Here is a 17013-nt window from a genome sequence, read left to right on the forward strand (position 1 = left end):
AAACTGGCTCCTCCATGTCTTTATGGACCTTGCTTTGTACACTGGGTCCCAGTCATGTTGGAACAGGAAGGGGCCATCCCCAAACTCTTCCCACAAAGTTGGGAGCATGGAATTGTCCAAAATGTCTTGGTACGCTGATGCCTTAAGAGTTCCCTTCACTGAAACTAGGAGGCAACCCCTGAAAAACAACCCCACACCATAATCCCCTCTCCACCAAACTTTACACTTGGCACAATGCAGTCAGGCAAGTACCGTTCTCCTGGCCACCGCCAAACCAAGACACGTCCATCGGATTGCCAGACAGCGTGATTGGTCACTCCAGAGAACACATCTCCATTGATCTAGAGTCCAGTGGCGGTGTGCTTTACACCATGGCATCTGACGCTTCGCATTGCACTTGGTGATGGAAGGCTTGGATGCAGCTGCACGGCCATGGAAACCCATTCCATGAAGCTCTCTACACACTGTTGTTGAGCTCATCTGAAGGCCACACCAAGTTTGGAGGTCTTTAGCTATTGACTCTGCAGACAGTTGGTGACTTCTGCGCACTGTGCGCTTCAGCATGCGCTGACCCCGCCCTGTCATGTGACGTGGCCTACCACTTGGTGGCTGAGTGGCTGTTGTTCCCAGTTGCTTCCACTTTGTTATAATCCCACTAACAGTTGAGCGTGGAATATTTAGTAGCCAGGAAATGTCACGGATGGACTTATTGCACAGGTGGCCACCTATCACGGGACCACGCTTGGAGTCACTGAGCTCCTGAGAGCGACCCATTCTTTCACCAATGTTTGTAGAAGCAACATTGAAGAAACGTTACTCCATTAAACATTTAATGGTGTAGAAACCACACGTTCTGAAAATTTTATTTTTAAACCCCACAAGCCCCTGAGCCAATTCAGAAAGCACAAGAATACATATTACTCCAATTAACTCCACCCCCTGCTCTTCTCTTCCAGGTTCACTTGGGTACCGGAGACCCCGAAACTCCCGGATTTCCATCATTTAACCACACCCAATTTCCTCCTTTCAAATCTTCGGGACTGCCCAAAATACCAGCTCAGCCAATAGATAAAACCACAGCTCTATCATTACTCAGGTATGGAATGCATGCATTACAAATATGAGACACTTTCGGGGGCTGACTGATGTATGAAAAACGAGCAACAAAAAAGAAATGTGCCACCAATCAGTATCCAGCTGCCATTTCTGCAAGCCAATAAATCCAGTAGCCTGATTGGTTGCTTTGTGCAGGAAGTGAAGTGGGGAAGGGTTAAAACTTGCTGTTTCCAGTCCTGTTGACAACCACTCGCCTTATTCAATGTATGGGTGTCACTGGAAGGGAGGAAAAATCTAACCAACGGGATGAAAGACAGAAATACAATCCTTGACCTAGTTTTTAAATATTCCCCACCCTACCTAGGACAAAAAAAACTAGATGAAGTTATGCTTTCATTAATTTTTCCTATTCTTGATTACAGCTTTCATTTTTTTTTTACTGATTGCTCCGCGTTTGAGCTTAGCAGAGACCAGAAGACAATTGTCCTTTGGGGAAACAGGCAGTCAGCCATTTTTTTGTGGCCATTTGCAGGTCTCAGGGTCGGGGTTTTGGCTCCGTAAGCTCCTTCCCATGAATATGTGTGGTTGGCCAATACAAGCGAGTGCATTCGTAAAAACAATTGGCCGACGATCAGAATGTGGTCTATGACTAGCGAATTACTCAACTGGTAGATCAAGTAAATCAGCCAAACGAGAAGTTTTGGATTCTCCTGAATTTGGTCATCACTAATGACAGTTTTTACAATGGTTTTGGGTACACAAGGTTCCTGTGACTTTTCGTTCTGAATTCTTCTAAATATGGTGTTCTGTAATAATTTGCTTTATGATGGTCTTGGGTACACTAGGGTCATGTGATGCTTTTTTGGTCCTTTACAGTAAACTCAAAGGAAGGGAGGCACCTTCAGACTGGAGGAATCCTGCTTTTCCTTCTCATGACATGGGCCCCATTATGACTGATGGTCACGTGGTCCAGTTGGAGGTCAACAATCTGGAGCGCAGTGTAGAGCTGGTCAACGTGTTCGGAAGTATAACTGGACGCTTCGAGCCTGGTAAGATGCTAGAATGACCACACCTGCAAAGATCACCCCCATGGACTCTACTGAAATTTACCTGAGCTGCTATGGCCAATGTGGGCACACACGAAGCCTTGATGTGTTCAGAACAAAATGGCCAATGGAATTCCCTAAACCATATATTAATGAGCAGTCATGCCAGAACAGTTTTTCTTACTTTTGAGGTATAAGGCCCAGGGCCGGTTCTAGCCTGTCTGCTGTGGGGGTGCAGTAATAAATGTCAGGGGGGCAGAGGATGTGAGGTCAGCGGGGCAGAGGATAGGGTCAGCAGTCTGTAGGGCAGTGTACAGATGGTTAACAAAGCAGTGTATAGGAGGCAGCAGGGCAGTGTGCAGTGGGTCAGAAGGGCAGAGGATGAGATGTAGTGCAGTATAGAAGAGTCAGTAGGACAGAGTACAGGAGGTCAGAGGATAGGTGTCAGCAGGGAAGAAGACAGGGGTCAGTAAGACGGACAACAAGGGTCAGCAGGGCAGGGCACAGGGGGTTAGCAGGTAAGAGAACAGGGAAAGTCAGAAAGGAAGGATAGGATCACGTCTGGCAGAGCACTCAGCAGAGCTCCTCCTTCCCTGCGCTGCTCACAACCCGGGCACTCAGCAGAGCTCCTCCTTCCCTGCGCTGCTCACAGCCCGGGCACTCAGCAGAGCTCCTCCTTCCCTGCGCAGCTCACAGCCCGGGCACTCAGCAGACCTCCTCCTTCCCTGCTCACAGCCCGGGCACTCAGCAGAGCTCCTCCTTCCCTGCTCACAGCCCGGGCACTCAGCAGAGCTCCTCCTTCCCTGCGCAGCTCACAGCCCGGGCACTCAGCAGACCTCCTCCTTCCCTGCTCACAGCCCGGGCACTCAGCAGAGCTCCTCCTTCCCTGCTCACAGCCCGGGCACTCAGCAGAGCTCCTCCTTCCCTGCTCACAGCCCGGGCACTCAGCAGAGCTCCTCCTTCCCTGCGCTGCTCACAGCCCGGGCACTCAGCAGAGCTCCTCCTTCCCTGCAATGCTCACAGCCCGGGCACTCAGCAGAGCTCCTCCTTCCCTGCGCTGCTCACAGCCCGGGCACTCAGCAGAGCTCCTCCTTCCCTGCGCTGCTCACAGCCCGGGCACTCAGCAGAGCTCCTCCTTCCCTGCGCTGCTCACAGCCCGTGCACTCGAGCATCATATCTCAGCATAAAAAAACAGCACTTCTCAGCACACTCACCTCTGCAAGCTATAATTCTCCCCAAACAGAAATACTGATGTTTGCCCCCCCCCCATCCCACCTCTTAGCTCAAATCCCCCCATATTCCACCCAGCATTAATCTACCTCGCCGAAATAAATCACCCCCCCCCCACACACACATCCTCTTTCTCCTCAAATTTCTCATCCTAGCACAGATCCTTACCAGGGGCGGACTGACCATTCAAGCACTCGGGCACTTCCCGATGGGCCTGGGGTCCGTAGGGGGCCCCATGAGATGCCCCTGGTACTTTTTTGGTGTGGGCGAGGACACAGGGGATCCATGATCCCCTATTGCCCAGGGGCCCCATGAGTTGTCAGTCTGCCCCTGATCCTTACCCACAAATCCCTCCTCCCAGCACAAATCTTCCCCCCAAAATTCCCCCTCCTAGCATAACTCTCCCCATCCTAGCCCAAATCCCCCACCCATTCCTAGCACAACCCCCCCCCATTCCCCCTCTTAGACCAATTCCACCTCATCCCCCCTCCCAGCTGAAATCCTCACCCCCAAATCAATTTCCCTCCCAGCACAAATTCTCTCCCACATATCCCCCCTCCTAGCATAAATCCCCCAATCCCTCCTCTTAGCTCAAATCCCCCCACCCCTTCCTAGCTCAACCCCCCCATTCCCCCTCTTAGACCAACCCCCCCCCCCCGCTCCCAGAACAAATCCTCTCCCACAAATCCCCCCTCCTAGTATAAATCCCGCCAATTCCTCCTAGAACACAAATCCACCCTCCGAGTATAAATCCCTCCATTCCCTCATCCTAGCACAAATCCCCCCTCTTGGTATAAATCCCGCCAATCCCTCCTCCTAACACAAATCCCCGCTCCTAGTATAAATCCTGCCAATCCCTCCTGCTAGCACAAATCCCCCCTCCTAGTATAAATTCCTCCAATCCCTCCTCCTAGCTAGGACAAATCCCCCCTCCTAGTATAAATCCCTCCAATCCCTCCTCCTAGCACAAATCCCCCCTTCCTAGTATAAATCCCTCCAATTCCTCCTCCTGGGACAAATCCCCCCTCCTAGTATAAATCCCTCCAATCCCTCCTCCTAGCACAAATCCCCCCCCTAGTATAAATCCCTCCAATCCCTCCTCCTAGCACAAATCCCCCCTCCTAGTATAAATCCCTCTAATCCCTCCTCCTAGCACAACCCCCCCCCTAGTATAAATCCCTCCAATCCCTCCTCCTAGCACAAATCCCCCCTCATAGTATAAATCCCTCCAATCTCTCCTCCTATCAGAAACCATGACCTCAACATAGGAGGGTGCCCCCAAAGCACCTTGTTCCCTTGTTGATGGGGACAAGGGTCTCTTTCTCACAACCCTGGCCGGTGGTTGTGGGTTTCTGTGGGCGGGGGGCTTATCAGAATCTGGCCCAGATGTGAATGAGTATGGGGTACATTTTACCCCTTCTTATATACCAAAAATTGTCAAAAGAAAACAAACCCCACAAAGACAGTTTTTGACCTTTATTAAAAAACAAACAATGTCCCCTGAAGTAAATCCAGTGTCAATTACGATGGACGCCACTGTCTAAGGGCTCTTTCACACGCACGGTCCAATCGGGTCTGCCTGCCTGTTCTTCAGGTGGACCCGATCGGAACCTCCATTCTCCTATATGGAGCGGCGGGTATAAACGGACATGTGTCCATTTACACCCGCTGACATCCGATTCGCCAATAAAGGATGGATGGGGATCCAATTCCTCTTCCGTCCATCAGATTGGTTCGGATGAAAAACAGACAAGTGGTCCATTTTCATCCGACCGCTCATTGAGGAGAGTGAGCAGCTCTGTGTCTGCTCTGCACAGACACAGAGCTGTCATCCACTTGCTCAACAAGGATCAGTGGAGAGATCCCCGCTGAGCAAAGGATCCACTAAACGGATCCGCTCCCTGTGAAAGGACCCTAAAATTACATTTATGACAAAAGGCATTGCAAAGTTATTTACCAGTACAATAAAGGACGTTTTATTTTCAATTTTGCACATTTTTTTAAAAGTGCTTTTAAAAAGAAATAAAAAAAAATGTTTAAATGTTTATGGTTTTAAAAACTGTAATTAAGAATACAATGGCAGAAAATATTAGTTAAGGGGAGAAGGGGTATAAGAAGTTAATTAGGACCAAGTAAGAATGAATTAGAGTAATTAAGGGGTTACATAGGAACTTTTTTGCTTGTAGTGTTGCTTTTACTCATATATAGATCAAATGTCACCCTTTTGATCTTCATATGAACAAAACAAAGTAACAATACAGTGAGTAACAATAAAATGAGTAAATATAAAGTAACAATAATGTGATATTGTATTTCTAATTCAAACATTTAAACATTCTTTACAAATATTGTTTAAAAGCCCCATTTTTGACAACAGCATCTGCTGTAACATTCAGTAAGTCCCGGCTGTCATCTGACAATAAGACTCAGCAAGTCCCAACTGTTATCTGACATTAAAACTCAGCAAGTCCCGCCTGTCATTTAACAATAAGACTCAGCAAGTCCCGACTGTTATCTGACAATAAGAGTTAGCAATTCTCAACTGTCATTTGATAATAAGACTCAGCAATTCCCAACTGTCATTTGACAATAAAACTCAGCAAGTCCCGGCAGTCGTTTGACAATAAGACTCAACAAGTCCTGGCTGTTATCTGACAATAAGACTTAGCAATTCCCAGCTGTCATTTGATAATAAGACTCAGCAAGTCCCGGCTGTCGTTTGACAATAAGGCTCAGCAAGTCCTGGCTGTCATCTGACAATAAGACTCAGCAAGTCCCGGCTGTTATCTGACAATAAGACTCAGCAAGTCCCGGCTGTCGTCTGACAATAAGACTCAACAAGTCCCGGCTGTTATCTGACAATAAGACTTAGCAATTCCCAACTGTCATTTGATAATAAGACTCAGCAAGTCCTGGCTGTCATCTGACAATAAGACTCAGCAAGTCCCGGCTGTTATCTGACAATAAGACTCAGCAATTCCCAACTGTCATTTGACAATAAAACTCAGCAAGTCACGGCTGTCGTTTGACAATAAGACTCAGCAAGTCCTGGCTGTCATTTGACAATAAGACTCAGAAAGTCCCGGCTGTCATCTGACAATAAGACTCAGCAAGTCCCGGCTGTCATTTGACAATAACTCTCAGCAAGTCCCGGCTGTCGTTTGACAATAAGACTCAGCAAGTCCTGGCTGTTGTTTGACAATAAGACTCAGCAAGTCCTGGCTGTCATCTGACAATAAGACTCAGCAAGTCTCGGCTGTCATTTAACAATAAGACTCAGCAAGTCCCGGCTGTTATCTGACAATAAGACTCATCAATTCCCAACTGTCATTTGATAATAAGACTCAGCAAGTCCCGGCTGTTATCTGACAATAAGACTCAGCAAGTCCCGGCTGTTATCTGACAATAAGACTCAGCAATTCCCAACTGTCATTTGATAATAAGACTCAGCAAGTCCCGGCTGTTATCTGACAATAAGACTTAGCAATACCCAACTGTCATTTGATAATAAGACTCAGCAAGTCCTGGCTGTCATCTGACAATAAGACTCAGCAAGTCCTGGCTGTCTTTTGACAATAAGACTCAGCAAGTCCTGGCTGTCATTTGACAATAAGACTCAGCAAGTCCTGGCTGTCATCTGACAATAAGACTCAGCAAGTCCTGGCTGTCTTTTGACAATAAGACTCAGCAAGTCCCGGCTGTCATCTGACAATAAGGCTCAGCAAGTCTCGGCTGTCATTTAACAATAAGACTCAGCAAGTCCCGGCTGTTATCTGACAATAAGACTCATCAATTCCCAACTGTCATTTGATAATAAGACTCAGCAAGTCCCGGCTGTTATCTGACAATAAGACTCAGCAAGTCCCGGCTGTCATTTGATAATAAGACTCAGCAAGTCCCGGCTGTTATCTGACAATAAGACTTAGCAATACCCAACTGTCATTTGATAATAAGACTCAGCAAGTCCTGGCTGTCATCTGACAATAAGACTCAGCAAGTCCTGGCTGTCGTTTGATAATAAGATTCAGCAAGTCCCGGCTGTCATCTGACAATAAGGCTCAGCAAGTCCCGGCTGTCATTTAACAATAAGACTCAGCAAGTCCCGGCTGTTATCTGACAATAAGACTCAGCAATACCCAACTGTCATTTGATAATAAGACTCAGCAATTCCCAACTGTCATTTGACAATAAAACTCAGCAAGTCCCGGCAGTCGTTTGACAATAAGACTCAACAAGTCCTGGCTGTTATCTGACAATAAGACTTAGCAATTCCCGGCTGTCATTTGATAATAAGACTCAGCAAGTCCCGGCTGTCGTTTGACAATAAGGCTCAGCAAGTCCTGGCTGTCATCTGACAATAAGACTCAGCAAGTCCCGGCTGTTATCTGACAATAAGACTCAGCAAGTCCCGGCTGTCGTCTGACAATAAGACTCAACAAGTCCTGGCTGTTATCTGACAATAAGACTTAGCAATTCCCAACTGTCATTTTATAATAAGACTCAGCAAGTCCCGGCTGTCATCTGACAATAAGACTCAGCAAGTCCTGACTGTCATCTGACAATAAGACTCAGCAAGTCCCGACTGTCATCTGACAATAAGACTCAGCAAGTCCTGGCTGTCATTTGACAATAAGACTCAGAAAGTCCCGGCTGTCGTTTGACAATAAGACTCAGCAAGTCCCGGCTGTCATTTGACAATAACTCTCAGCAAGTCCCGGCTGTCGTTTGACAATAAGACTCAGCAAGTCCTGGCTGTTGTTTGACAATAAGACTCAGCAAGTCCCGGCTGTCATCTGACAATAAGACTCAGCAAGTCTCGGCTGTCATTTAACAATAAGACTCAGCAAGTCCCGGCTGTTATCTGACAATAAGACTCATCAATTCCCAACTGTCATTTGATAATAAGACTCAGCAAGTCCCGGCTGTTATCTGACAATAAGACTCAGCAAGTCCCGGCTGTTATCTGACAATAAGACTCAGCAATTCCCAACTGTCATTTGATAATAAGACTCAGCAAGTCCCGGCTGTTATCTGACAATAAGACTTAGCAATACCCAACTGTCATTTGATAATAAGACTCAGCAAGTCCTGGCTGTCATTTGACAATAAGACTCAGCAAGTCCTGGCTGTCATCTGACAATAAGACTCAGCAAGTCCTGGCTGTCTTTTGACAATAAGACTCAGCAAGTCCCGGCTGTCATCTGACAATAAGGCTCAGCAAGTCTCGGCTGTCATTTAACAATAAGACTCAGCAAGTCCCGGCTGTTATCTGACAATAAGACTCATCAATTCCCAACTGTCATTTGATAATAGGACTCAGCAAGTCCCAGCTGTTATCTGACAATAAGACTCAGCAAGTCCCGGCTGTCATTTGATAATAAGACTCAGCAAGTCCCGGCTGTTATCTGACAATAAGACTTAGCAATACCCAACTGTCATTTGATAATAAGACTCAGCAAGTCCTGGCTGTCATCTGACAATAAGACTCAGCAAGTCCTGGCTGTCGTTTGATAATAAGATTCAGCAAGTCCCGGCTGTCATCTGACAATAAGACTCAGCAAGTCCCGGGTGTCATTTAACAATAAGACTCAGCAAGTCCCGGCTGTTATCTGACAATAAGACTCAGCAATACCCAACTGTCATTTGATAATAAGACTCAGCAATTCCCAACTGTCATTTGACAATAAAACTCAGCAAGTCCCGGCAGTTGTTTGACAATAAGACTCAACAAGTCCTGGCTGTTATCTGACAATAAGACTTAGCAATTCCCGGCTGTCATTTGATAATAAGACTCAGCAAGTCCCGGCTGTCGTTTGACAATAAGGCTCAGCAAGTCCTGGCTGTCATCTGACAATAAGACTCAGCAAGTCCCGGCTGTTATCTGACAATAAGACTCAGCAAGTCCCGGCTGTCGTCTGACAATAAGACTCAACAAGTCCTGGCTGTTATCTGACAATAAGACTTAGCAATTCCCAACTGTCATTTGATAATAAGACTCAGCAAGTCCTGGCTGTCATCTGACAATAAGACTCAGCAAGTCCCGGCTGTTATCTGACAATAAGACTCAGCAATTCCCAACTGTCATTTGACAATAAAACTCAGCAAGTCACGGCTGTCGTTTCACAATAAGACTCAGCAAGTCCCGGCTGTCATCTGACAATAAGACTCAGCAAGTCCTGACTGTCATCTGACAATAAGACTCAGCAAGTCCCGACTGTCATCTGACAATAAGACTCAGCAAGTCCTGGCTGTCATTTGACAATAAGACTCAGAAAGTCCCGGCTGTCGTTTGACAATAAGACTCAGCAAGTCCCGGCTGTCATTTGACAATAACTCTCAGCAAGTCTCGGCTGTCGTTTGACAATAAGACTCAGCAAGTCCTGGCTGTTGTTTGACAATAAGACTCAGCAAGTCCCGGCTGTCATCTGACAATAAGACTCAGCAAGTCTCGGCTGTCATTTAACAATAAGACTCAGCAAGTCCCGGCTGTTATCTGACAATAAGACTCATCAATTCCCAACTGTCATTTGATAATAAGACTCAGCAAGTCCCGGCTGTTATCTGACAATAAGACTCAGCAAGTCCCGGCTGTTATCTGACAATAAGACTCAGCAATTCCCAACTGTCATTTGATAATAAGACTCAGCAAGTCCCGGCTGTTATCTGACAATAAGACTTAGCAATACCCAACTGTCATTTGATAATAAGACTCAGCAAGTCCTGGCTGTCATTTGACAATAAGACTCAGCAAGTCCTGGCTGTCATCTGACAATAAGACTCAGCAAGTCCTGGCTGTCTTTTGACAATAAGACTCAGCAAGTCCCGGCTGTCATCTGACAATAAGGCTCAGCAAGTCTCGGCTGTCATTTAACAATAAGACTCAGCAAGTCCCGGCTGTTATCTGACAATAAGACTCATCAATTCCCAACTGTCATTTGATAATAGGACTCAGCAAGTCCCGGCTGTTATCTGACAATAAGACTCAGCAAGTCCCGGCTGTCATTTGATAATAAGACTCAGCAAGTCCCGGCTGTTATCTGACAATAAGACTTAGCAATACCCAACTGTCATTTGATAATAAGACTCAGCAAGTCCTGGCTGTCATCTGACAATAAGACTCAGCAAGTCCTGGCTGTCGTTTGATAATAAGATTCAGCAAGTCCCGGCTGTCATCTGACAATAAGACTCAGCAAGTCCCGGCTGTCATTTAACAATAAGACTCAGCAAGTCCCGGCTGTTATCTGACAATAAGACTCAGCAATACCCAACTGTCATTTGATAATAAGACTCAGCAATTCCCAACTGTCATTTGACAATAAAACTCAGCAAGTCCCGGCAGTTGTTTGACAATAAGACTCAACAAGTCCTGGCTGTTATCTGACAATAAGACTTAGCAATTCCCAGCTGTCATTTGATAATAAGACTCAGCAAGTCCCGGCTGTCGTTTGACAATAAGACTCAGCAAGTCCTGGCTGTCATCTGACAATAAGACTCAACAAGTCCTGGCTGTTATCTGACAATAAGACTTAGCAATTCCCAACTGTCATTTGATAATAAGACTCAGCAAGTCCTGGCTGTCATCTGACAATAAGACTCAGCAAGTCCCGGCTGTTATCTGACAATAAGACTCAGCAATTCCCAACTGTCATTTGACAATAAAACTCAGCAAGTCACGGCTGTCGTTTCACAATAAGACTCAGCAAGTCCCGGCTGTCATCTGACAATAAGACTCAGCAAGTCCTGACTGTCATCTGACAATAAGACTCAGCAAGTCCCGACTGTCATCTGACAATAAGACTCAGCAAGTCCTGGCTGTCATTTGACAATAAGACTCAGAAAGTCCCGGCTGTCGTTTGACAATAAGACTCAGCAAGTCCCGGCTGTCATTTGACAATAACTCTCAGCAAGTCCCGGCTGTCGTTTGACAATAAGACTCAGCAAGTCCTGGCTGTTGTTTGACAATAAGACTCAGCAAGTCCTTGCTGTCATCTGACAATAAGACTCAGCAAGTCTCGGCTGTCATTTAACAATAAGACTCAGCAAGTCCCGGCTGTTATCTGACAATAAGACTCATCAATTCCCAACTGTCATTTGGTAATAAGACTCAGCAAGTCCCGGCTGTTATCTGACAATAAGACTCAGCAAGTCCCGGCTGTTATCTGACAATAAGACTCAGCAATTCCCAACTGTCATTTGATAATAAGACTCAGCAAGTCCCGGCTGTTATCTGACAATAAGACTTAGCAATACCCAACTGTCATTTGATAATAAGACTCAGCAAGTCCTGGCTGTCATTTGACAATAAGACTCAGCAAGTCCTGGCTGTCATCTGACAATAAGACTCAGCAAGTCCTGGCTGTCTTTTGACAATAAGACTCAGCAAGTCCCGGCTGTCATCTGACAATAAGGCTCAGCAAGTCTCGGCTGTCATTTAACAATAAGACTCAGCAAGTCCCGGCTGTTATCTGACAATAAGACTCATCAATTCCCAACTGTCATTTGATAATAAGACTCAGCAAGTCCCGGCTGTTATCTGACAATAAGACTCAGCAAGTCCCGGCTGTCATTTGATAATAAGACTCAGCAAGTCCCGGCTGTTATCTGACAATAAGACTTAGCAATACCCAACTGTCATTTGATAATAAGACTCAGCAAGTCCTGGCTGTCATCTGACAATAAGACTCAGCAAGTCCTGGCTGTCGTTTGATAATAAGATTCAGCAAGTCCCGGCTGTCATCTGACAATAAGTCTCAGCAAGTCCCGGCTGTCATTTAACAATAAGACTCAGCAAGTCCCGGCTGTTATCTGACAATAAGACTCAGCAATACCCAACTGTCATTTGATAATAAGACTCAGCAAGTCCTGGCTGTCATCTGACAATAAGACTCAGCAAGTCCTGGCTGTCATTTGACAATAAGACTCAGCAAGTCCCGGCTGTCATCTAAACAATTAAGGCTCAGCAAGTCTCGGCTGTTATCTGACAATAAGACTCATCAATTCCCAACTGTCGTTTGATAATAAGACTCAGCAAGTCCCGGCTGTCATCTGACAATAAAACTCAGCAAGTCCTGGCTGTCATTTGACAATAAGACTCAGCAAGTCCTGGCTGTCATCTGACAATAAGACTCAGCAAGTCCCGGCTGTCATCTGACAATAAGACTCAGCAAGTCCCGGCTGTCATTTGACAATAAGACTCAGCAAGTCTCGGCTGTCATCTGACAATAAGACTCAGCAAGTCCTGGCTGTCGTTTGACAATAAGACTCAGCAAGTCTCGGCTGTCATCTGACAATAAGACTCAGCAAGTCCCGGCTGTCATCTGACAATAAGACTCAGCAAGTCCCGGCTGTCATTTGACAATAAGACTCAGCAAGTCTCGGCTGTCATCTGACAATAAGACTCAGCAAGTCCCGGCTGTCATCTGACAATAAGACTCAGCAAGTCCCGGCTGTCATTTGACAATAAGACTCAGCAAGTCCTGGCTGTCATTTGACAGTACTTATGGAGGGAGCGGGGGGAGAGGGACTACGTATGTTCTGTGTACTTAGATTAAGTTTTTTTGGGTGTACATAGTTAATTAGTTAATGGTAAAGACATTTCACTGATCATCCAAACAGGTTCCTCAGCTGTAATGAGTGTCAGGAGCATACCCTACTTTATGAATAACAGGGGTAACTCTGAAATGTGTCAAGGAAGATGTGGACTGCTCAAGAACATGATGGGAGGTGTGAAGATTTGTGACACCACCCTGTTCCAATGACATAATCCAAACACTTGTATGAAGTCTGGGGCATGTGTCAATCATTCAAGTTAAATATCTGGACAGACATATGACAATCCACCATGATAAATGACAGCTATTGAAGAGCAAATTGGCTCCAATTTGATTGACCCAGCAAATCGATAAAAAAAAAACTCAAATCAACAACATCGATGGTGGACCTTGGCCAATGCAACCTGGCCATGCCCTGTCTCTGCTGAGATGGGATGCCACAGTGATGCCACAAGCATGTGACTACACTGTGGACCCTGCCCACAGCCAGGGTTGCCAACCGTCAGTAAATTTAGGGCCAGTATGTACAAATCGGTGACTTTTACAACTGTCTGTAAATATCAGAAGCTGATAATTTATTGTGCTGTGTTGACTTTTGTAAGTGTAAACCAGGCAAATTACTTGTTTTTTGGTACTTTCGGTGTTTTCATATTGTGCTATACTGTTTAAATATTGATTGTCTAAGTTAATGTCATTTTTTGGGTTGTCAATTAAAAAAAAAAAAGGGCTTCGTCAGTAAATTTTCCATATTTTGTCAGTAAACACATGCTTTGGGAGGTTAGCAACATTGCCCGCAGCCCTCAAATATTGTGGCCAGGTCATGTGACTGCTATAACAAATCCAGAAAAAGGATCGTTTAACCTATCTCTTTTGTTCTAGAGGGGTACTGGGGGCATGCCTGTTTATTTGCCTTTATATCTATTTACTTCTGCATTTCCTCCATGTATTCAGAACATTACATCGTGGTGGGTGCCCAACGTGATTCCTGGGGGCCGGGGGCAGCCAAGTCCGGAGTGGGTACGGCCATCTTGTTGGAGCTTATGCGTTCAATGACCATGATGGTGCAAAGCGGTGAGTATTGGTGTATAGGGCACCACAGAACTATGAGGTCAGAGTGTGGGAACAAGGAAATACACTATATTGCTAAAAGTATTGGGACCCCCTCCAAATCATGTGATTCAGGTGTTCAAATCCCCTCCCAATCATGTGATTCAGGTGTTCCAATCCCCTCCATATCATGTGATTCAGGTGTTCCAATCCCCTCCATATCATGTGATTCAGGTGTTCCAATCCCCTCTATATCATGTGATTCAGGTGTTCCAATCCCTTCCATGGACACAGGTGTATACAATCAAGCCCCTAGGCATGCAGACTGCTTCTACAAACATTGGTGAAAGAATGGGTCGCTCTCAGGAGCTCAGTGACTCCAAGCGTGGTCCCGTGATAGGTGGCCACCTGGGCAATAAGTCCATCCGTGACATTTCCTGGCTACTAAATATTCCACGCTCAACTGTTAGTGGGAGTATAACAAAGTGGAAGCAACTGGGAACAACAGCAACTCAGCCACCAAGTGGTAGGCCACGTCACATGACAGGGCGGGGTCAGCGCATGCTGAAGCGCACAGTGCGCAGAAGTCGCCAACTGTCTGCAGAGTCAATAGCTAAAGACCTCCAAACTTGGTGTGGCCTTCAGATGAGCCCAACAACAATGTGCATAGAGAGCTTCATGGAATGGGTTTCCATGGCCGAGCAGCTGCATCCAAGCCTTCCATCACCAAGTGCAATGCAAAGCATCGGATGCCGTGGTGTAAAGCACGCCACCACTGGACTCTAGAGCAGTGGAGACGTGTTCTCTGGAGTGACCAATCACACTTCTCTGTCTGGCAATCCGATGGACATGTCTGGGTTTGGCGGTTGCCAGGAGAACGGTACTTGCCTGACTGCATTGTGCCAAGTGTAAAGTTTAGTGGAGGGGGATTATGGTGTGGGGTTGTTTTTCAGGGGTTGGGCTTGGCCCCCTAGTTCCAGTGAAGGGAACTCTTAATGCATCAGCGTACCAAGACGGCCTTCCCAGAAGAGTTGAAGCTGTTATAGCTGCAAAGGGCGGGGCCAACTCAATATTGAACCCTATGGACTAAGACTGGGAGGCCATTAAAGGTCATGTGTGTGGAAAGGGCGGGGCCAACTCAATATTGAACCCTACGGACTAAGACTGGGAGGCCACTAAAGGTCATGTGTGTGGAAAAGGCGGGGCCAACTCAATATTGAACCCTACGGGCTAAGACTGGGAGGCCATTAAAGGTCATGTGTGTGGCAAGGGCGGGGCCAACTCAATATTGAACCCTACGGACTAAGACTGGGAGGCCATTAAAGGTCATGTGTGTGGAAAGGCCGGCGGCCCAATACTTGGGGCAATATAGTTTACAAAGAGCATTTTTAAAGGGAACTGCACTAGGGGCAATTTGTATTTTACAATGCAAACACAACTCTGGTGTGTAAACATAAAAAACAACATTGGTCCTTTAATACAATAGTCACTGCATAGCACTCACGCTAAATGTGCGTGTTCAATATTTTATATTCACCAAAAAGTAAAAAAATTTTTTTTAATCTAAATGTTTAGCCCTGACCATAGTAACTATAGAAGGAAAGTAGAAAAGCTCCAATTTCTGGGGAAATTGTGTGAAGTGTTCTTGCCTCCACCAGTAGTCTACAACTGGAGTGGGCGGAGTAACTGGGTGGAGTGGGCGGAGTAACTGGGTGGAGTGGGCGGGGTAACTGTTGTGTGGTTGGACTGGCTGGAGTAACTGTGAAAAGGTTGGACTGGGCAGAGTATCTTTATGGAGTGGGCGGAGTAACTTCTTGGAGTGGGCGGATTAACTCTGAAAAGGTTGGACTGGGCAGACTATCTTTATGGAGTGGGCGGAGTAACTTCTTGGAGTGGGCGGAGTAACTGTGTGGAGTGTTTGGAGTGAGTAAAGATAGTAAACATTACACTAACCAATTGATTGATCAAATGTAAAAAGTGCCCATGGCAAGCTTGATAGAGTGAGAAATGTATTTCAACTTTTATTTTTCAGCTCACACTCTAGCTTTTGTCACTCTGCTGGCTGCTCACACACCTGGGTTCCTATGGCAACTCACTCTACAGCAAGGGCAGAGAAGAGCGGTTAAAAACAAACTGCTCCAACTTGCTCACTTCACTGGCGGTTGCCATCTTCAAACGGTTGTAGTTTAAAAATTATAAATTCTACATGGAAGAGCTTTATATTGTGAGAATCACAAGACCCAGACCTACATTTTGATGCATAGTATGTCTCTGAATTATTAAAAATGAAGGCACAGTTGCAGGTTAGAAATTGCCCTTCAAATTTGAGGTGGCTAGAGTGCAGTTTCAATAAATGTCAATGGGAGGGGTGAGTTGCAAACAAATGGTCATATTGTGAAAACTATCAGGACTATGGCTTAGCCGTGGACATTTTTAGTGGCAGCAGGGATAGCTGAACGTGTTGATACAAGATTTGTGTAGGTGGGCTTCAAAATGAGGGAGTGATGGCAGTTTAGAAATCATGTCCTGATTTTTCAGCTCACACTCTAGCTTTTGTCAGCTCCAACTCTAGTTTTGAACATTCCGCCATTCATTCCTATGGGACCAATTTCACCACAAAAACGTTGATATTTCATGAACTATTTGGCGAAATGTTCCACAAAGTAATAGCACACCAATCGGGAACAATCCGCACGTTTCCGTATATTACTGTCTATGTAGTGTAAAAACTGTGGGAGGAGTTAGGGGGGTAAATTTGGCTATAATAATAAGAATATATATGTGAGATAACAGGAAGTGGTCGCCATGCAGGAACACTTAAATATGTACAAACAAGGCAGGTTAGGGTAAGTAGGCATGGGTATGTGTTCAGAACTGTGGCTGCCCCACCCAACGGCCGCATGTACACAAAGTGGGCAGGGATGCTTGTGACCAGGGGCGGACTGACAACTCATGGGGCCCCCCGGGCAATAGGGGATCATGGGGCCCCTGTGTCCTTGCCCAAAATCAAAAAAGCCTATGAAAAAGGTACCAGGGGCATCTCATGGGGCCCCCCTACTGACCCCGGGCCCTCAGGCAGTGCC

At 46.0% G+C, this 17013-nt stretch overlaps 1 protein-coding gene across 1 annotated transcript in view; it reads left to right on the top strand.

Annotated features, from left to right (window-relative positions):
- Positions 1-17013, top strand: part of TFR2 (transferrin receptor 2) — a 65181-nt gene that overhangs the window by 35967 nt on the left and 12201 nt on the right. Inside the window, exons 9-11 of the mRNA XM_089693429.1 lie at positions 957-1096; positions 1933-2105; positions 13835-13954. Coding sequence (XP_089549555.1) covers positions 957-1096; positions 1933-2105; positions 13835-13954 — 433 coding nt within the window. The remainder of the gene's footprint in view (positions 1-956; positions 1097-1932; positions 2106-13834; positions 13955-17013) is intronic.

This window comes from Staurois parvus, unplaced genomic scaffold, assembly GCF_062004578.1.
Source record: "Staurois parvus isolate SC_StPar_1 unplaced genomic scaffold, SC_StPar_1.0 ptg000633l, whole genome shotgun sequence".
Taxonomy (NCBI): domain Eukaryota; kingdom Metazoa; phylum Chordata; class Amphibia; order Anura; family Ranidae; genus Staurois; species Staurois parvus.